This window comes from Pteropus medius, unplaced genomic scaffold (genome assembly GCF_902729225.1).
Source record: "Pteropus medius unplaced genomic scaffold, Ma_sr-lr_union100, whole genome shotgun sequence".
Taxonomy (NCBI): Eukaryota; Metazoa; Chordata; class Mammalia; order Chiroptera; family Pteropodidae; genus Pteropus; species Pteropus medius.
The window spans coordinates 42,129,241-42,151,963 of NW_024349800.1; the positions used below are offsets into that span (position 1 = coordinate 42,129,241).

Here is a 22,723-nt window from a genome sequence, read left to right on the forward strand (position 1 = left end):
TGTTATCAGACCAGCTACAGAGTCACATATGTCAGCATAGAAGAGAACTTTGATGTGAACTCGCATCTAGGAAAGCCTTCGCTGCTGCCTGTTCTGGCTTGAGCTCTGCATCTCAAATTCCACAAGATGCCTCACTGCCTGCAGTGCGAAAGCAAATGAAGAAGGAGGCTCACAGGGTAATCGCTCCCTTCCGAGACCTGCATTTTGACAGCAGCAAGAAGATGCTGATTATTCCATGGCTCTCACCCTTAACTTCCTTTGGGGAAGGTATCTGGATTCTTGCTGATCTGTATAGTCTATGTAAACCATGGCTCCTTTGGAAATAAAAGGTGATAACAGAGAGTTGTCATGTTACAAGCAAGGCTCACCTTGAAATGAACAATTACCTCTAGTCGTAGTCCAAGTATACTTGCATTTGTCACATCACGCCCTTCTTACGTGAACCCTTCGAACTGGACACAGCAGGAAGAAGTGCCTCCACTTGCTCAAGATCACAGAGAACCATGCCTCTGGGCTCCCAGTGTGGACAGCCTGCAGATGATGGATGTTCCCAGATGACACATCAGATCTCTCTGTGATGAGATCTCCACGGTTCTCTATCAGAGGCACTTCTTTATCTCCAAGTGGGGCCCATCAACAAGGGTCCCTTGGGTGTGTGCCCAGCTAGGCTATTCTCTCCCTCTCTTTTCCTACTTGTCCTCTTTAATTCTGAGCTTTGATTTCCTTCCTGGTTGGCATACCTTCCCCTGCTGCGGTATTCAAGGCTAAATAGCATATGGACCTTTATTGAGCAGCTACTGTGTACAGCTCCAGACATAGTTGTGCACACTCGAAATATAACGACCCTTTCAGCGACTCTGGTGCCCTGCGTAAATCTGTGACCAACACGGTCCAATGGAAGGATGGATCTCAAGGTGCTGCTGCCTCCTGCTGGTTAAACTGGATCTAAACTCGTTGCTTAATTTTACAGTTTCTCCTACCTTTCCTACCTCCCTTTTCTTCCATTTATTGAAGAAGGCTCATTTATTGAATGATCCATTTTACACACCACCTTCACTCATTATATTAAATTTTATGTATATTTGGGTGTATTTATGGCTTTTCTATTCAGTTTCACTGATCTGTTCATCTATTTATTCACAATACTGCTTTAATTACTATAGACTTATAATACATTTTTTTCATGTCTGGTAGGTATGGTTTCCCTTCCTTACTCAACTTTTTCAGAATTTCCACAAATACTTTTGCTGTTGGTTTTCCTATTTGAATATTAGAATACAAAGATAATTGTGTTGGTATTTTAATTAGAATTGCATTAAATTTATAAATTGAGGAATCTTTGATAACTTAGGATGCTGTCTGGCTTCTTAGGCAAAATATGTCTATTTGTTTAAACCCTTGGGGTCCTTAGATTAATGCTTACCTATCAGGCATGATTCTTAGGTTTATTCCCAGATATTTGATTCTGTTATGTGGTTATGGTGAAGGGAGTATTACCTTCTATCACATCTTCTAACTGGCTGTTATTAGTAACTGTGATGGTCTTTGATTTCTACATATTAATATTTCTCTGCATTACCTCAGTAAATTCCCTTACTTTTCACATTAGTTTTGAAGTTAATTCTGTTAGGTTTTTCATGCATGTAAGTTTATTTGTCTATATAAGTAATGATATTTATTATATTCCATTACTTTCAAATATATTTTACTTTCAAATATTATAATGTGATTTACTTGTCTAATTAGAGCTTCTACTTCCAGAGCAATAGTAAATAATAGTGATAATGTCTTCTTTGCCCTGTGCCTGACTTTGGTACAAATGCTTATAAATTCTGTATTAATAAGCATAATGGGCTTTGATAAATATCTTTGAACATGTTAAAAAGCGTGCCTTTATTTCTATTTTGCTAAGAATTTCTTGTTAATCAAGAAAGGAGGTAATCTTGCCCTTTAAAATGTTCTATATGTGCGTATGTTTTTATCATGAACATTTTATTAGAATACTAATATGTATAATTTATAACTTAATTAATTAATTAATTAAATATATTGAGGGATGCTAATTTTTATAACTGATTCAAGCATGCAATCAAAAATTTTGGAGACCAATGAGTTTAGAAGACTAATAAAATTACTTACATTAAAATATTAATGTTTATCATATACTTCTTTAATTTTTCCTTTTTGATGTAGAAAACATTTTAGAATCTCAAATGCTTTAGGATCATCATTATGGATATTGGTTACCTTATCAATAAGATTGGTTAACTGAGGATGAGTCATTGGAAGGCCTTAGTCCTCCTCTGCAAGTGTCTGATTTTTATGGCCGTCTGAATGTCCTCCTCTACATCAGTTTCAGTGAAGCAGTAATATTCTGGGCTCCTCCAGCCCCCCAACCCACCATTGAAGAGGTACCACGATATGATGGAGGCAGGGATTGAAGGTGAGCCGGTGTGGCCTGGGCCTGGCCTCTCTGGATCATACCTTGCACAAGTAGAGTATCCTGGCTGAAAGATGTACTTTCTGGGAGAGGCAAGGTAGGAGTGGACACATCTATGGGCAGACCAGTCAAAGAGTGGGAAGAATCCAAACCTCACAAAGACCCATTGCTTCAGCACAGTGGGACTTCTCATCAGGGCCACTGCCAGAAGTCTTCCTGAGTTGATGATTTTGAAAAGTAAAGAAACACCAGTGCTCTTCGTAGTCATTAAAAGGGAAAAGGTAGCTGGAGGGATAAACATCTCAACCAACAAATTCTTTTTATGGGATATCTGGTTTTCTGCAAATTTTACTGAACCAAGACATGTATTCTTTTAAAATTAATACATGCAGTGCAAAAACTCAAAACAGTATGCTGATTTATTCCATAAAGATAATTTCCAGGCTAACTGCGGTTTGTTTTACATTTTCGACAAGAGTAGGGAGTGGGGGGCTGGGTCTCATAAAGTCTTGGAGATGAAAAGTTTGGGTTCACATCTAGACTAAAAATTCAATCTCAGTCTCTGTCTCTCTATCTCTCTGTCTTTCGGTCTCTCCCTCTCTTCCCTCTCTCTCTCACTGTGTAAAATTGCAAATTTAATTCAACTTTAAAAATATTTATTGAACACCATGGAAACACAGAAGATAAGATGCAGTGTCTTCAATCTATTTAGAGAATGAATGCATGCGCATGTGGAGTAGATAACAATTTAAAGAAATATAGAATTGAATACCAAAATTAGAAGCATGGATAGTGTTATAAGAGGTCAGAAAACTCATGACAGGTTGTGGGGATTGTGTCAATAGGGGTTCCTATAAGTATGGCAGAGCGAGGGAGGAAGAGGAACATATGATTGATATCTCCCTTCTCCCAGCAATGTTCCAGTGCCACAGGCTCAAGCTTCCTGCTCAATTTTCAGAGCAGGAGATTTCAGAAGGTCTGTCTGGATGATCTCACCATGGGAGAGGAGGGAAACCAGAGCTCTTGTCGGCTTTTTTATACAATGCTAATGTTAAGGCAAGAAAGAAAAAGGAACAACTGACCAGCAACTGACAAGGATGCGTTAGGCTGTAGAATTATAAAAGGTAGTGTTACTGAGCTATTTGGAGCAATCGAGTCATGGAAGAAGTACTCCACGAACACATCAAAAGGTGCTCAAATCACTAGTCAGGGATGTGCAAATTAAAACCACAAATACGTCCATTAGAATGGCTAAAATTAAAGACTGGGGCTGACCATGCAAGGTGTTGGTGAGGCTGTGGAACAACTAACTGGTGGGAATGCAAAACCGTACAACCATCTGCAAAGCGATAGGGCAGTTTCTTGTAAAGCTAATACACACTTAGACCAAATAACACAACAATTCCACATCTAGGTGTTTATTTTCCCTTTCCATGTCCTCAGAAAGACATATACATAAATGTTCACATCAGCTTAATTCATAATAACTCCAAACTGTAAACAACCCAAACCAGGTGAATTGATAAACGATCTATGATATATTCGATCTGTGATGTTACATAGCAACAAAACGATCTATGATATATTCGATCTGTGTGATGTTACATGCACATTGATATATCCAATAACATAACAAAATTGTGCTCAGCGAAAGAATGATCTCATTTATATGGTATTCTAAAAAACAAACTATAGTGACAGAAAGTAGATCTATGGTTGCCTGATGCTGGAGTGCAGGTGGGAGATTGAGTGATGCACATATTTATATCTTGACTGTGGTAGGTGTTATACTACTGTATAAATTTGTCTAAATTCACAAAACTGTACACTTAAAATGGATGCATTTTGTTGTGTGTCATTTATATCGCAATAAAGTTGAAGCAAAAATAAAAAAAAGGAGGAACCCCTTCTAATGAATGGGCTTTAGAGACAAGTAAAATAGTAAGAAAGAGCCCTTACTTTAGAAAGAGTGCTTTGTGGGTGATGGAACAGTGAGCAGCTCATCCCTCAAATCTGCTAAAATGCTGTACGAGAATTGAGGCCAAGTCGGAGGCTGGCAGCTGTGATGTATAATCTGCTTAGTCTGATGGTTCTTTTGAGACCTGACTCAATTCACTGGCTCCGCCCTTGAACGAGAGACTTAAGTTGGAGTCTAATTGTGTCCAGAAGAGCATTCCTCACAGGCCCTGCTCGTCCTGAGGAGTGTCTCTGCTTTGAGAACATGTCCGGCCTGAGGCCAGTGTGGAAGGTCAGGAGGAGATCTGCAGCTATTACTTCCACAGCCCCAGCAAGCTGTTCTTTTTGTAAAGAAATCCGGTGTTATTAATACACAGCTGAGTTTGGGAAAATCCACACAAAATTTCCCCTCACTCCCAAACTTCTGTGTCCAACTCAGTGAGCCAAACAGAATAGTTCTGATTGGGGTGGTGTTGGTGGTTAGGGTGGCGGGGAGGGAGGGGGCTGGTATTTGCAACTGTGAGATAGATCATAATCTCAACTAAGTATGTTATGAAACTTAATTATAGTTATGGAACAGTGAAAATTCACATAATTACATCAAAATGAAAAGGGAAACAAAGTATGACTATGAGCAACAACTTTGGGGGAAATTACCACAACCAAATGGAAGTAAAATGTTTCCGAAGCAGACTAAAGCACCTTCCCAGGCGATTCCCACGAATGTATGTTGTATGGACACTAAGCTCCCTAGCCAAAGCCCATCTTAAATTACTGTTTTCCCTTCCAACGAACCGTTTCCCCTGCTGTGGGAGATACTAGTATGTTGCTGGTTGCGGTAATGATTATACACATTTCAAGAAGTCTTTCTTTGTTTTTAGAAATCTATCTTTTTTAGCTGCCTTAAGCACTTTTTAGGTAAATGGAAACAAAAGAAAAGGAAACAAAGAGTTGGTTCCTAAGGTCGTTAACTCTTAAATGGTTTAAGACTGCTCCTAGGGTTCCAAAATAATTTCTTTGCTTGCCCTGTGGGCCTGCACTGAGTCAGGGTGACTGGGTCTGGTCCCTGCTCTCTCACTAACTAGGTGTGTGACCTCCAGCAAACCTAATCTTTGTTCCAGTTTCCTCCTCCATTAAATGAGGATGGCCTCACATTCCTAACCTATCTCAGCAACTAAAAAGCTTTCATTGCAATATCAGATGTGATAACACTGAAAAATTAGAAGTTTAATATGAATATAAAGTGAGGTCTATTTTGCATTTAAAAGAAAAAATTTAAAAATGTTAGAAGCATAGTATGTGTTATCAGTGTATGTATATGTTGGAGGACTGGATTTCAAAAACAACAAAAATCATGTCATCTTTTTCTTTTCCAATCTGTTAGCAATGAGCACAGGGGTTAAGCATCCTCCAAGAGCAACACTCATACTTGCCAGGTTGTCAGGAATGGTCCTCTGTGACTGTTCTAAACAGTTTTAAGTTTCATGCTGGGGTATTCAGGAATTACTTAATTGCTAAAACAATAGACTGGAAACTAAAGCCTAGAAATGGAGTAAAAATTAAAATTTCAAAGAGAAAAAAAGAAGGAAGCAATTGGGTCACAGAGATGCCACGATGACTAACCCTACTAGGTGGACTATATCTCATTCATGGCTACGCCAGTGGGGAAGAAAGAATAGTACAGAACAGTTCTGTACTGTTTTTAGGGTAGGAAAAGAGTACCATAAATTTGAAGTCTAAGGGCTGGTCTTGGCATTGCCTCAGACTTACTGCCTCCTGCCTGGTCCCTGATCTGCTGGGCTTCTCCATTTCCTGTCACATCACATCTGAGGGTAGAAATTTTCTCTTAGGAACCTTAGGAATATGTGAAGTGTTTTTCCCTTTCTTGAGTGGTTTTATTTAGTTGAACACAGGTTATTTGAGTACATACTGCTAGACAGGAGATATGAAGGTGAGTAATAGACAGCCCCTGGCTTCATCTTGCTGAAGATCTGAAGATCTGAAGGTTGGTTGGGCTAAAACGGGGCACAAAAAAGTGCCTGCTATTTTGAGGAAGAAGAAAGCACATCTAGTCATGTGGGTCAGGAAGGTTTTATGCAGAACTCAAAGCAGGAGTAGAGTGGGGAGAAAGATTTCCACAAGCAGGTGCCTGGGAGAGAAGGTGGCCCCCCAGCACGAGAAAACTCAAGCCAGAGGGCAGAAGAGCCCCAGGCGGGCTTTAAGAAACAACCAATCCAGTTTGTCAGGAATGCAGACTGCATATGTGCGTGTGTGCATGTGTGTCTGTGTGCGTGTGCCGGAGGGGATGGTGGGAACTCCTCTGGAAAGACAGCTTGGGTGAGAGCACGAGAGCATGGGGTATCTTGAAAGCCCTGTTCAAGACTTTGGCCTATGCTGCAGTAGTTGGAAGAAATGGAGAGGGATCAGTTCTAGTCTGCTCTTACTCAGGGAATCTCACTTGCATGGGTTTGTGCCCCCCTGCCTCCTGCTTCCTGTCCTCTTCCCCCATAAAAGCGTCCTTAGTCCCAGGAAGAAGGCTTGGAGAGCTGACCAGCTTGATGGCCCCCTACACACCCTATGGTGAAATCTGTGGTGGGTACGGTCAGCAGGGGGCCTCTAACCTTCATATGCGCTGGGCCCAGTGACAGCTCACTTCTGGGGCTTGCATCAAGATCCAGACCCCGACATCAACACCAAGGAGAAGGATATGAACAAGGTGCTGCTTGGTTCCCTGCTCAGGGACCATTATGACCCAGGATTCAAGGCTGAGCAGGTATCAAAGCTGGGCAGAGCTGGCCAAGCAGCAGCAGGGCCAGCAGGGCTTAACTCAAAACACGCTCAAAAGGCTGAGGTTCTCCCGGGGCTCAGTCACCGCATGCATTGCTAACAAGAAGTGAGGCCGAGAGGAGCTTTTCTAAACCACTGGTAATAAAAACTAAATGCCAATCAATCACGCTAGAGGAAAGATCGATTTTTCTATCCTCTATGTTCCCTACAGAAAATGTTTAAAAAATTAAAGCCATATGACAAAGTGAACAAAGAATGTGTGGCAAAATGTAGGAAGAAAGCATCCTAAAAGTGTGCTACACAGTTATAAACAATGATAGATTATTTTCCTAAATTTTATAATATCTGTGGCATTTTTCAGCTTTTTATATTTAATAATTTGTTGTGATTTATAATTTGTTGTGTTTATAATTTGTTATTCTAAATAAAGCTATTTTCATAGCTAATTTCGTATGTTGAATTTTATATTCTTTTTCTTAATGATTCTCCAAATTGTAGAAGCTTAAGCCCTCACAAACTTGGATCAGTCCTCAGATAATTCCATAATATTAGCTCAATAAATATTTGATTAATTATAATTGCTAAGAACACTTAGGACTGAAGAACACAAAGGAAATAAAATGTATTTCAAACAAAGAGACAAAAATTAGCTTGGTTAGAAAATCACTATCCTCATGAGTGGAACATAGTGTTTTGCTGTAATAAATAATGTTGTTATGAACATTTGCATATAAATAGTTGTACTTTTTTTCTTTAGGATTATTTCTGTGAAATGGAATAACAAGATTAAAGAGTTAATACATTTTTAAGACTGAATATATTTTACCAAATGTTTGTGCCAAAATGACCTCCCTCCAGCAATGTAAGAGAATGTTCCATCTCATGGCATCAGTGCCAGCACTGAATGTTTCTTGAAAGAAAAAAACGAATCCTTGCTCATTTCCTGGTAAAACAGTATCTTATTGTAATTTTATTTACATTTCTGATTACTAGTTACAGTATATTTCCTCTTTTGTTTTTCTCTTTTACCAACAACTTGTTCATGTCCTTTGACCATTTTTTTTTCCATTTTCATCCATATTAATGAAGTTATTTTGTTTTGTAAAATCTCCACTGAGAGCAAAAATAAAACACTCATTAGAGTTCATTTTATTGGCTTGATTTAAATATTTTACTTAAAGAAATATTTAAAGAAATAGTCTGAAGACTATAGTTTATTGATAGGAAAAATATAAAGCATACGTGTTCGAAGAAAGATATTTTGTACTGGCATTATAGGAAATAGATTTTTCCAAATAACATGATTTGTTTTGTAGTGCTACTAGTGCATACAGTCTGCAGAAACGTGGTTTTACCTTCATATCTGAGCACATTACTCTTACATCAAAAAAGAAAAAAGGATAATAAAATAACACAACTTTGATTAGTTTGAATTTGAGGAGACCACATCTGCGATTTGTTGAAGAGTAAGTTCTTTTATTTACCTCTTCAAAGAAGTGCTTATTTTTGTCACCTCTTTCTGTGCATCTTTATCCTGTAAAGAAAACACAAATATACAATGAAAATTCACACATTCATCCTGATACTCTAGGTGCTATGAAATAAACTTTGTTGTAAGATCTAGACAGGCAAATACACATGTCATTATCGACTTTATCAGGAAGTTTATAGTTAAGATTAAAAATCATGTAATATGCTTTATAGGATCCCATATGTATGACTATTTCTTTAAAACAAGTGTGGAAGTTAGGAAGAGTGGCAATAAGTTCAGATGGTAGCATACGCCTATGCATTTTTGCATTTAACATTTACCTATTCAAAAGGATTTAAATAATATAATAAATTTAAAATAAACAGGTGAAGAAAACTGGACAAAGTAGCTTCTAAATAGATTTAAAAAAACTGTAAGTTTTTTGATAGTTTTAATCATAAACATTAATATACTGATTCGATTGTAGTGTCTGATCAACTAATAGTAAAACTATCCAGTCTTTTTTTGTGAGAAAATATGACGAATGAATCTAGAGTATCTATGCATTCTTTGAAACAAAATGAAGAACTCAGAGTTAATCAGCTAGTTCTGCAGTTGACATGCTACAAAGGCGAATACCTTTCAGGCTTCCGGTGTAGTCATTATTTCATTCAGCAATCATTCTCACACTGCCTTAGACAAAAGAATTTCTTTTATTTAAAAAAAGAAATGTTTCTCAGGACCTGAGATAACCTTCCTAGGGTCAAGAAAAGTCCACATGAATGATAAAATACCATAGCTTCAAGTTCTGGGAATGTAAAGCTGCTTACACGCATGACTCTGGGCTCTAGAGCCCGAAGGCTGATAGTCCCAGTGTCCCGTGCTGTGTGATGAGCTCCCTTATAGGGACAGAAGATGTTCTCACAAATGACTACAATGCCAGGAAGAGTTACAAGAAAGAAAAGAGCAAATAAGTTATACGAGTTCACGTGAGGGAGAGAAAACTCCTGGCTGGGGTGACTTCCTTGTAATTCGTGGCACTGCTAGACATTTTAGAAATAAATAAATTGGTCAGCAAAATCTGTAAAAACTTTATAGAGATAGAGGTTACTACAGTTATAACTTACTTCATCCCATTTTCTAACTGAAAAAGAAATTGAGATATTCCTGACAGTACATTTACTAATAAAAAATAAAAATAAAAAAAAACTGCTAGGAATACAAATGGACCCAGCACCGGGAAAAAAAAGTAATGTGGGAAATATTTGCTAATGCCGTTTTGCTTAGTACATAACTATTTCCAGTGTCCAGCTTTCTTAGTTATATTTATTACCAGTCCTATTTATTATTACTATTAGTATTGTTATTTTTATTTGTAAGTCTTTTAATTCTTTCGACCAATATTTACTAAGTCCTTATTATATGCCAGGCGCTATGCTTGGCACTAGGAATAGAGTGGTGAATGAAACACACCCGGTTGCTACTTTCAAGGAACAATCACACAACTAGACAATTGCAACTGTGCAAAATGAAGGAAAAGTGCAAGGTACTTTCTTGTCTGCGGGTATGGCGAGGAAGTCTTTCCTAAAGAAATGACATTTCTGGTGAGGTTTGAAGGATGAGCAGGAAGAAGGCTGGTGAAGGGAGTAGAACATTCGAATGGGAGTATTTCAGGAAGAAGGAACACTACGTCCTGAGGGCGGAAGGCAGGGAGGAACAGAAGGAACAGAGGAGGGGAGGGGGGCGACAGATGAAGCTTGAGAGATTTGTAGGTGCTAGATCAGAGCCTTGAAGAGCATGCTAAAAATTTTGAACTTCATCCTAAAAGCAAAAGATTTTAGAGCAGGGAAGCGACACGTCGAGGTTTATGTAAGTGACCCACTGTTGCTCTGGCTGCTACTGAAAACCAAGAATGACTGGGCAGGAAGCAAGGAGCTGTGTGGAGACCAAGGGGAGGCCCGGTGCGCTGCCCTGCTTGGAAAGGTGGCAGGAGAGAGAACAAGCAGCTGCATGGCTCAAGAAGAGGAATTCCAAGAATCTGGTGACTGGGTATATAGATGTCTGGGTTGGGAAGTTGAGGAGGAAGGTGTCAAGGATGATTCCGTTTTCCCAACTGAGTAGATGGGGAGGCCATTTACTAAAAGGAGAAGATGGAGGAAGGGCAGATCCAAAGGCCTGATGACAAGTTAAGTTTGAGATGTCTGTGAGACATTCAAGTAGAGATGTCAAGTAGGACATAAGATAATCAGGTCTAAAGCTAAGAAGAGAGGTCTAGAGCTAAAAATTGGAGCACCCCTAGTAGGCAGATAGCATGTGAAGCCACAGAGATAGGTTTGGGAGGTAGCGGGGAAACAAGAGGCTCAGGTACCAGAGATCAAACCCTGAGCATCATCGGTATCTCACAGTCTTCCCGTGAGAGTTCTATATTTCATGCATAAACGTTTGCTTGTCCAACCAGGTTTATACCTCACTATCATACTGTACTCTAATAAGAATGCATAGGCACTCAGTTTTAAACTGCATGTAACCCAAACTGACATCATTCAGGAGATACGAAAAAGACAGTAGGGTCCCAATCACCAACACGGAGCAAGCAATCAGCAGGACAAAAATCTATTTTTTGCTGAAAAAATTACACAAATTGTCTTCTGGAGAAGGAGTGCTGCTTCTGAGACTGTGCTGTTTGGCACTAATTACTAACCAACGGAACCAACTGAGAGATTCAAGTTAGGGACAACCAACCCTGTAGGATCTCGAACATATAAGTAGTCCAAGGCCTCGCACAGGTGGCTGCTGAAGAGGCCCAGTGGAGACTGATCAGCTGTGTTTATCACCACAGGCACCCCTGAACCCTGAAGTTCCTGGGCAGGCCTTGTTTCACTTCCCCTTTTCAGCCTTATTCCCATGAGTGCCCTGAACACTCCTGAAACAAATCTTTAGTTTTGCACCTCTGTGCCTTTGTTCATGACGTGCGATGTGCTTCGCCCAAGCCTCCACGTTATCCACACCTTTCAAAGACCACCTCTAATGCTACATAGTCTCCTCTAGGGGAAAATGATTTCTCCCTTTTCAGTATTTCCATAACCAATTACTGGTAACTCTCTTAGCACGTCATGCCTTCTCCCAAGCTTAGTTATCTGGGTATGGGCCTCATGTTCTCTTCCAGGATATAAGCCCCAACAGGGCAACAGGCATGTCTTACATGTTTATATTCCAGAGTCTGACAAACGTCGGGGCCTGTATCGCTCCAAAAGAGATGAGGAGGAGTGCCTATTTCTGAGGCATTTTCTTTCCGTTGTAATTCAGACGAGGATAATGGTTGGTGGCATGAGAAGAGAGCAGGAAAACATTTATCTATTTCTTTTTGTTTCCATGATACTAGTAAATGGCTCACAGGAACACTGACTGAGCTGTTAACTCTGTAAGATTCCTAAAACTTAGAGCACATCCAGAATCTCAAATTAGTAAGTAAAAGGGTAAGAATCAATGCGATGGTTTCTTTTCTATTAATGGTAGATGTTCAAAGACCAAGAAAATGTCAATACGCATTTTCAATCTTCTTCATGGCCTTGGTTAGCCACACCCCTGTGAGCTGGGGCTGAAGATGGAATTCCATGGACACTCCTCGTGTTCTAAGGTGGGCAGACTGTCTAGCTTGTTTGCCGCCTATCACAGTTTAATCACCAGCTCCCCAGAATTATGCTGACCTCGGTCCTTCCTAGTGGGGCTTGTCCCGTTACCTGCTGTCTAACACCTAACAAACATCAGGATGTTTTACGTGCTAGTGCACAATTTGCATGTCCCTTAAAGGTACAGAGGCCTCCTGCTGAAGGGTTACTTATAGCAATTAAAAAAATTTCACAGTACACATTAAATCCAAGTCAAAATGTTTTAGAAGAAAACTCTGGATGTTCATACTTAAAGCTGGAACAGTTCTAATAAAATAGCGGCACTCGTTGGCACGGCTTGGGCTTACCTCTTTGGTAACGCAAGGAAGCAACACTGCCAAATTACAGAACTTCGTGGCATTATCTACCTGTTCAAGATCTCTATAACACTGGAAATGGAAAATAAACAACATTAAAGGCAATCACATGTTTATGTAATGGATTCAAAGTGATCTTAAGCAGCAGTCTTTATTACCTTGGCCAGGAACATGTAATTGGACTTAGAAAAACCAGGGTGTAGTTCTTCAACCTGATTTTAAGAGAAAACAGAAAAGAGAATTAATAGGGTGATCCTAAAATAACAACACCAACAACCAGTGGAAAGGATGTATGTCAATAACTCAAATATTAACCACATTGCCCTAAGAATTTTGGTTGGTTGTGTCACTTCTGAGTCATTTTATCAGTTCAAGCATCCTTTGGGTAGAAAGATAGTTTTTGAGCTTATCTACTAAAATGAAATTATTATTATGGTCATAAAGCTTACAAAATAATGAGAATCTTTAAGGTTTTGGGATTCCTTTGTATAACTATCTCCTCACGTCCCCCTCATTATCTTTCCTCTCCTTTCCTTTCAAGAACAAAAACAACTGGTGATATACTCTCCCTGGAAAAGGACTATACATTTCATAATCTATTTAGAAAATAAGAGGACAGCATGACTGGTATCCCGAGGCAAGCGTCTTCTGGCATTAATGTTTAATTTTGATTTCTTATGATTTCAACACATTCCCTGAATTGAATAATATCTGAAGTCCATCACCTCAAGTACTTTTAAAGATGAATCCTTGAAACAACTAGTCTAAGTAGCAGCCCTACTTGCTGAGTTTAGTAAGTGGGAATTATGAAAGTACTTCATTCCTCTTCTACTTCTATTCCCATTCCTTTCCTTTATCTCTGGTAAATAAGACTTCTTTCAGGTGTACAGTATTGCTACTAGAGCGCTTTTCTTAGAACCTGTCAGCAGTTTTGCATCAGAGCCAGCTTCTGCTGTTGTAAAGTCCTACGTAAGTAAGCTCCCAACATGAACCCATCCCCAACCCAGAGGGATACAGAGCCCAAGAGAAGAAGGATGTTTTTAAAAAATTACAAAAGATGCTTGTTTTACAAGATACAAGCAATCCAGACATTGCCAAATTTAAAAAGTAAAAGCTTCTCTGTTCTAATTTTATCTTTCATTTCAATCTTATTCCCCAGGGGTAATGATTACTGAAAGTTTGACATCAAACTATCCCACCAGACCTTTTACCAAGCATAGGCAAACCAAATGAACAAACAAAAGATAAGTGGTTTTTGGGGAAAAAAAAATTAAAATGAGACCATTTTATACATATTGGTCCCAAACTTTTTCCCCACAACGTATCACAAACACATTTTCTAGTTATCATACACATATCTACCTTATTCCTAAGAGCTATATTTTATACTATGCATATACCATAACTAAATTAAGCATTTCCCATTAGATATTTAGACTTATTCTTATTTTTCACTATTACATAATGGTCAATGAACATATTTGCTCCCATGTGCTGTGCACATGTGTAATTATGTCTGTAGGAGAGATTCCTAGAAGGTGAATTGCTAAGTCAAAAGATATACACATTTTAAAGACGGATACTAATTGAGGAGAATTCAACACCTAGCACTCCCAAGGAGTGCTCCAATACCTTAAGCGAACATATCTCTTGCAAAGGATGTTTATTCTCTAAAGAATCCCAAAGGAAGGGTCCTCAGAGTAGGAGGACAAAAATCTCTTGGGCTGGGGAGCCAGACTGGGTGTAGCTCTTTAAGACTGAGCAGATAAACAGTGTGTGGATCTGGCTTAGAACCTGCTAGTGAGACAGCAAGGTCACCAACAGATTGAAGGAAGTTATCAAGTTCAGTCCCAGCCAGAGCCTTGAACATCCCATAGAACCATCCATGATTCTGATGGATTCCAGTTCTCCTGTCTTGTCCAATTATTTCCATTTCAACTCTGTGCATTTACTAAGTGTATTTCTTGAGCCATTCTAGTAAGAAGGACCTAGATTGAACTTTGTTTAATTGTAACTTCTTCCATGTCCAGTAGTTTCCTCAAACTGTCCAATTTCTATCTGGATAACATTCCCCCAAATATGTAAATAAGCAGCTTCTTATTTCTTTAGTATTGGCATTTTAATTCTGTATATATACCTTAACACTATGTTTAATTAACCAGAATGATTATAAATCAGAACATCTCTTTTCTCTCTCATGGGTGAAAGAAAATGAAGCCCAAAGGAACACAGGCCTTAGCTGAATAACAAGGAAGGAATTGTATTACTCAGTAGCATGTTCTAATTAAGGGGCAGTTTCTAGCTAGGCTCTTAGAACGCTCTTTATCATAACAGCTGGCAAAAAATAGTGTACTTGTTTACTTGGTCTTGGCTGTCCTAGTTCCCTGGAGGCAAGGGCTGTGTTGTTCATTTCTGTGTTCTCTACATTTGATTCTGTTTTATATTAGGCATGTGCTTAATAAACACTGTTGAATAAATTAGCTTTGTTTGAAAACATCTCATAACCTCGAGCAGCAGCCCTCCATCATGTCAGGACACTGAAGAAAACCCTGCAGCTGTTGAACCCACTGAAGGAGATGCAGGGATCATATGATTGCAAACAGTGAGTGAGATCAGGGCAGCCTGCCTTCAACTTTGCCATACCTGTCACCTAGTATACACACCCATCCACATGTTCACAGAGCTTTATTCATAATAGCTTTGAACTGGAAATAACTAAAACATCCATCAACAGGTAAATGTATAAGCATATTGTGACATGTCCATATAATAGAATATGGACCAGCAATAGAAAAGAACTACTGATACACTCAATCAAATGAATGAGTCTCAAAACATTATGCTGAGCAAAAGAAGCAAGAAATACACAAAAGTACGAGTGTTATGATTCCACTTATCTAAAATTTTACAACAGGCAAAGCTAATCTATTGTGACAGAAAGCAGATCAGTGGATGCTGTCAAAGGTTCCTTTGACAGTCAACAGGCAAAGATAACTCTCTAGGGTGACAGAAATGTTCTGTATTTTGAAATGGTGGTGGTTACATGAGTATATAAATTTTTCAAACTTCCCTGAACTGTACACTTAAAATGGGGCCATTTTATTGTATATAAATTCTAACTTAATACATTCAGAAACTTTGAATTAATTAGTCTGACTCGTGGCCTGGGCTAGCATTTTTAAAAACTCTCCAGATGATTCTAACGTATAACCAAGATTGATAACCACTGCTTAGTAATCATGCCAGAATTCTGGATGAGGTGGGAGGCACGCTATTGTTAGAAAGCAACAAGAGTGGATTCACAGATGACTCCTGGTCTAATACCACCTCCCTAGATGTTCTGAGGTTTTGGAGAACAAGAGCTCTCCTGTTATAAGAGAGAATAATAGCGGCTAACATCAACGTTTAGTGAGGGCACTTAATGTGCTAGACCCTGGGCCAAGAAAATTACATGTTTTATTTTATGCAATCTTCATAAAAACTATACAAAGTAGGTATTGTTATGCCTACTTTATAGAGGAAAAATTTAAAATGAGAAAAAGAAACGTGCCTACGTCATACATACAGGAAAAAGACCAAACTTGATGGCTCTGGGGACACATTCTTGGCCTTTGTGAATGCTCTTTGGAGCGACATAGTAGGCGGCGAGAGTCCTTTGTCTGGGTTCCAAGAACATGACCTCCTGTTGGGGCCAGGTGGGTGCAGACACTCCTAGGGTGTGGGATCCAAGGTCTGTGCTGTTTCCTTTCCCTCCCCTCCACCTCCCAGATTTCCTAGTTCTTCCATAGCCTTAGCCCTCTTAGCACTCCAGGTTCCTCAGTATCCTCAGTTGTTACAGTGGATATGGGAAGAAGCATTTCCAATACCTTCTCACTCTCTAGACAAACACCGTGGAACACATTTTCAGTAAGAATCTGAGGTCTCCAAGACGGTTTGCCAAGGTGTTTACATTTTAATGAAATTAAAAATTCTGTGGGCTTTTATTGAGCACTCTTTAAGCAATTCACTTGTATTAACTTTTTTAATCTTTACGACGACACTACGAATCAGGTACTCTTATCTCCATGTTATTGATTAAACTGAGAGAGAGAGAGGTTAAGTAACTTGCCCAATGATAATTAGCTGCTAAGTAGCAGAACTGGGATTTAGCCAGGTGGTCTGGATGCAGAGTTTGCAACCTTTGCCTCTGCATTCTTTTGCCTCTTACCACTTTTGATTTTACTTGTGTAATATTTTAGGTATATTAGCACCTTAAGAACTTCTGTGCAGTGTCCTGAAGACCTGCCCACCCCGCCCCCCAATTAAAACTTTGATACTATGAAGAAATGAATTTCAAGTTTAAATGTATTTTTTGCTAATTAACTTAGCACCTTTTATAAATCATTTAGCTTAAATATACCATGATCTACATTCTTGTAAAATTTGAAATGGGAGAACTAATTCTCAGTGGTAGAAAAAAAGTTAAGAAATAGGGATGATACAGCCTTAGACTTCATTCATATCTTCGATTTGCCTTTGTGTGACACTGGAAAAAAATTAAGTTCCTAAAGTCTTGATTCCCTCTTTATAAAACAAAAAAATAGTAAATAAAAAATAAGTATATGGCTCTTGTACTTTTATTCTCTTCACTCTTTTCCACTGGGCTTGTGCTTGATCTCAGAACACTTATTTTTTCATAAAGCATTCTAGTCATTGTTTGCAGATGGAAAGTGGGATAAAACCTATTTGCCATCTTCGACTATATGAACTCTAAATTCCCTCTCAGTTCTACAGAACTGATCCCTAAATGACAACAACAAAAAAATCAGTGTGTACAGTATGTTGGACAATACAGTTCAGAGCCTAATTTTGTCTATATTGTTAGAAATTTGAAATTGTAGGTGGCAGGGGTAGGGGGAGATATCTTAGTATTTCTAAGATTCTATAATTGGTTCCAGAGAAAGGTGAAGGGAGTAGCCCAATAGGAAGTTGTTTATGTGGAGTATTTTACATATTTACATGTGTACACACACACATATTACTGTTGAGAGTTTTACCAGCTTATACATTTTATCAATTATACATTTACCAATTACACATTTTAAGACACAATGAAAATGTGGTTTGGTCTGGTGCTCCAAGAATGTGTCATAGAACTGTCTGCAACTTATGGAATGGCTTTTAAAATAATTCTCCTTTTTTGGTATCTTTTAGTTATTTAAGATGAAACTGTTTTTATGTTAGGCTAATTAGGAGCATTTGAGACCAAGTCTAATAATCAGGGCATGACCTGGAGAGTTGCTCTTGGATTTGGTAGTACCAGGTGCCATGTCTGGAACCCAGGGCATACCTAGCTGCTCTAAGAAGTAGTTTAGATTTAAACATAACTTTCATTATGAGAGACTTAAAACAGAACGTGCCAAAACCAAGATTCAAACTATTAGAGATCGACACATGGAGAAGAGAAAGATTTCCTTGACGAGTTGTAGTACTGATGTGGTGAGCAGCCCGTTTGACACTAAAATAATGGATAGGCAAAATATACCTTAAGGAAATGTTTCAAAGCTTCTTGTATAGTTGAGGATGGTATTTTTCCAAATAGAGTAGCAGACATTTTTTTCTCAATCCAGCTCAGTTTCGAGACCTGCAAATATAGAGCAACATTACTCTAGAAAGTTGTTCACCTTTTGAATAAATAATCTCTCCCCAAATAGATATGTGTATGTATATATGTTTACCCATATAATATATAAAAATATAAATACATAGCCATTAATAATATAAATGAGAGATATCACCTTTATGGTATTTTATCTTCCTTTTCCATAATTCTAACAAATTCCATAATCTATGAAAATACTAATTGATAAATACTCATGATAAGATTTGTGTTCAGTCAGACAAAAAGAGGTGTGGGTGAGAAATAATGCTGATCTTGCTTGTTCATTTGATTCATGACTCTGCGATGACTGCAAGTATTTCTTTGCACGAGAGTGTAGTAGCTATAAGACCCTGACTTTGCTCTCGTCCTGCCTACTCCATGCTGCCAGCCTTACCCAGAGCCCAGCATCTCAGGAATGTAAATAGAATGAGTATCCTCAATGCAGAGGGAATGTAGAATGAGGGCTCAATATACATATTTCCAATCCAGGAGAACTTTTTTAAACTAATAACTGCCAAAATTAAATTTTATATTACCATTTTTTGCTTTAATTTTTTTTTCATTTTTCCCAAATATGAATATTAGGTGTTTATCACAAAAAAGTAAAAGGATTCAGAAATGAATACTTAAAAGGGTACTGATGACTTCTTCAACCCCATCAAGTGCCTTCCTTCCCAATCTCATCTTCTAGGTTTCCAGGTAGCTTATTAGAAAAATGATACCGTGTTATTTATTTCCTTCTATGACTTATTATTATTTATTTTTTTACTGAACATTATAGTTTTAAGATTTCACCCAGGCTGATAAGTGTAACTGAAGTTCAATCATTTAAATGGCTATGAAATATTCTATCACTTAAATATGCATCAATGATTTTTCATTCAAACTTGTGTCAATGGACTTTTGAGTCTTTTTCCATTTTTTCGCTCTTAGGAGCAAGGCTGCTTCAGGCATTCTTGTATATGTCCTTTGAGGCAAATTTGCAAAGAGTTTTTCTAGGGTAGGCACCAGTGTGGATCTTATGGTAGGCAAGTAGTCAAATTTAAAAGATAATAACCAATTGTTTCTAAGGTAGTTATGTCAATTTATGCTCTCATGACAATGTAAGAATTCCTGTTGCTCCATATCCTTGCAAAATCTCATATTGATATTTTTAAATTTTGTCTAACGAGTAGAAAGACAATGCATCTACTTGTAGTTTTAATGATCATTTGTATTATTTCTAACTTCAAGATTTATCTTTTTAAAGTTCTCATTTCATTTCATTATGATCAGAAAACCTATACGATATTGATTCTCTGAAATTTATTAAGACTTGCTTCATGATCTTATATATGGTCAATGTTGTAAACATTCTATATATGGTTGAAAAATGTGTATCTTCTATTGGTTAGGTATATATTTTTACATATGTTTATTAGATCAAAGTTAGTAAATGTGAGGCTCCAATTTTTAAGAACTAATATTCTGTCTTCTCATTCTATTGATTACCAAAAGAGGTACATAAAAACTTACCACTATGTGGTGTTCTTACTTACCTTCCGTGTCTTTTTATTTCTCCTTCATATTTTCCATTCTATGTTCTCTGTGCTGCATTCCAAATAACTTTTTCATATTTGTCTTAAAAGTTTACTAATTTTCTCTTTAGTGGTACTTATATACTACTAAATTATATCATTGAGTTTTCTTTTTAATGTCAAATAATATATACTTTTTATATCAAAACTTTTTCATCTTTTTCTTTATTTTTTCTTTAATTTTATTTATTTATTTTTTAAATTTTTTTTTAGGTGAGGCAAACCTTGGTTGACCTCACAGATTTCAAGGACCCTGTCAGCTCACAATCTTTTAATTTTTATTTTTTATGCCTACAGCACTTGGTCTTCCTAGGTGGTTTCCCATCCAAGTGCTAACCAGGCCCGACCCTGCTTAGCTTCCAAGATCAGATGGGATTGGGACATCTTTTTCAAATCTACCTGGTCTTTTTGTAGTTCCATGCTCCTCAACCATTTTTGCCCATTGTGTGTACAAAACATATTATCTAGACAGCTGTTTAATATTCTGTATTCCATGTTCCTAAAATCTGAAGTCCTTTTAAACCTATTTCCGTTTTTTTTTTTTCTGTTGATTTGTCATTCCTGATGGCTTATCTCTTATATATTCTATTCTTTTTGACAGTGAGCTCATCATAGTTGGGCTACTCAGAGAGAGTTTTATAAGGCCTGTGTGAAGGTACATTCCCCCAGGGAGAATTAGCATTAGCTTCTGCCATTTGTCTATGGCATGAAGATCAGGTTCCATTTTCAATTAAAATCTCCTTCCTAGGTTTTCGAAGCCTGAGCAAATAATGTACATTCAAGTTCCAGACTCACATGAGATTGGGTCAATGGTTTTTAAACCTTACAGGAGTCTCCTCCCTTCATGAAAACTCAGAGTCTTAATATTTAAAAGCGGCATAATCGAAACTGCGTACAGAGCTATTATAAAGATTATTTGCGATAAGAAATGTAAAGCATAAAATGCACACCTGATATATAGCAGGTGTTCAATAAAAGTAAGCTTCCCTCTTCACCCCTAGATCTTCTTCAAGCCTCAATTAAAAAGCTTCCTCTTTGGCTTACCCTCATTTTCTCATTCAAAAAGAGCATTCATCCTCATGGTAATTTTTCATGCATCTCTTAAGATATATTTTTACCTTCTGTTAATTTTCTATGAACTAATGTCATTTAAGACACTCAGTCTTGGACCTACCAGCTGCCTTTATTTATTTCTATATGTCTCATGTCCCCTTTCGAAATTAAGTTTCTTAAAGACAAGGAGATTGTTTTATTTATCTTATAGCTAATGATCACATAATTTATGCTTGATATACTCTGATGAATGAAAAAAGTCCTCCCACGAAACAGAGTAGTGTACTAATACAGGGCACATGTGTGTAGGTGGTCGATGACCCCTTGAGACAGCACAAAAGAAGATAGTGTGGCAGCTTCAAGGGAAATAGAAAGGCAGTAAAGGAAAAAAAATACATACATATATAAAATAATATTCTATGTATAACATTAATTATAAGATATATAAATTATAAATTCATAAAGTATGTATTGATTTTATTTCCCTAGCACAGATACTAGGTAAAACAATAAAAGAATGAATAAGTCACTGAAAATGTATCATACAATCATAGTATATTCAAATAAGATTTATAGATAAAAGCACTCAACTTACAGTATAACAGTATCTTCCCTTGAGGTAATACAAATAGGGTTCTTCAGGTAAAAATTGGATTGCTTTATCTAGATGTTCCTGAAAGAAAATCCCAAAGAAATATCATCTCCCAAGGTTTTAAGTAGTGTTGAATGAATTATGCCTAGTAAATTCAAAGGAGCTTTACAATGTTTCATCTCCCTCCTCAATCCCTATCATTAATACAATTAAGCTTTAGCAATGGTTCAATTATCAAAAATGATTGCTCAGAACTAGGAGCAGAACTGTGACTACAGTTAAATAATGCAACAGATAATTTAAAGCCAAATATCGCTATAAAAATAGAAAACATCCAGTCACATTATTGTCTGCCCATGACTTAGGCAAGCTTACAAATATCAAATGATTAGGGTACAATAAAGGAAATAGCAGAACCAGGTGGTAGAGGAATCTACTCCCTTGACACTGTCAAACGGTTACAGGGAGCTGGGAAACAAAGAACTCTTTGCCCATCATCATAATTATTGAACTTGAGGGGCTATTTATTGAGCTATTATAACTAGAGGCACATTATAAATTATGAGTATTTGCATTACTTATTTTATTCATATATCATGGTAAATTTAAGCCCTAGGTTGGATTCTTTTCCTCCCACCAAATCAATATGCAGAAAATGTTAACTAATTGGTCCCAGTCATGTTTCTAATGTTAGTGAGCTCGTGATCAATAGGCTAATTCTCTATCTTTGAAAAAAAAAAAATACTCATCTACTATGTGACTTCTTTCAGGATCTAGAAAAATGGTAATCATTAACCACCCAAATAATTTGATTCCTTTTGGCATAGTACTATTTGAAGACTGTCAATTCATTTAGATAAAAAGATATATGCCTAGAGATTAATTTGTTGAATAATTTTAATATCCCTGTTAATAGAACATATAGCCACATTAAAACATTTTTAATATCAAGAAATACCTTGAAGCGATATCCATAGTTGATTTTGTTTTGTAAGCCCTCAAACTCAGCTACATAGCCACACAAAACTGCGTACCTGAAGAGGATAAACAGTGAATACAGTGTGAACTTTTAATCAAATATCGTCAAATATGATATTAAAAAAATCTCTGAAGCATTCGTTAATATTTAATGAAAATATTGATTAAATGTGAGGGCCCTAAAGATACTAAACACTTGACATTAACATGAGGTCAGTTTCCTCATCTATAACTGGAATACTA

The 22,723-nt window shown here is 37.4% G+C and overlaps 1 protein-coding gene across 3 annotated transcripts in view; it reads right to left on the reverse strand.

The window, feature by feature from the left end:
- Positions 1-8,119: 8,119 nt before the first annotated feature.
- RMDN2 (regulator of microtubule dynamics 2) overlaps positions 8,120-22,723 on the reverse strand; it is a 48,573-nt gene continuing 33,969 nt past the window's right edge. For 2 of the 3 annotated variants that reach the window (XM_039887391.1, XM_039887393.1), the window contains 6 exons: positions 22,461-22,536; positions 21,506-21,583; positions 18,164-18,262; positions 12,798-12,851; positions 12,631-12,711; positions 8,120-8,717 (listed from right to left, as the gene is read on the reverse strand). In XM_039887391.1, the coding sequence (XP_039743325.1) occupies positions 8,664-8,717; positions 12,631-12,711; positions 12,798-12,851; positions 18,164-18,262; positions 21,506-21,583; positions 22,461-22,536 (442 nt within the window). In that variant the 3' untranslated portion in view covers positions 8,120-8,663. Of the gene's footprint in view, positions 8,718-10,683; positions 11,943-12,630; positions 12,712-12,797; positions 12,852-18,163; positions 18,263-21,505; positions 21,584-22,460; positions 22,537-22,723 lie in introns of those variants that run through there. The other variant, XM_039887392.1, reaches the window with a different exon arrangement.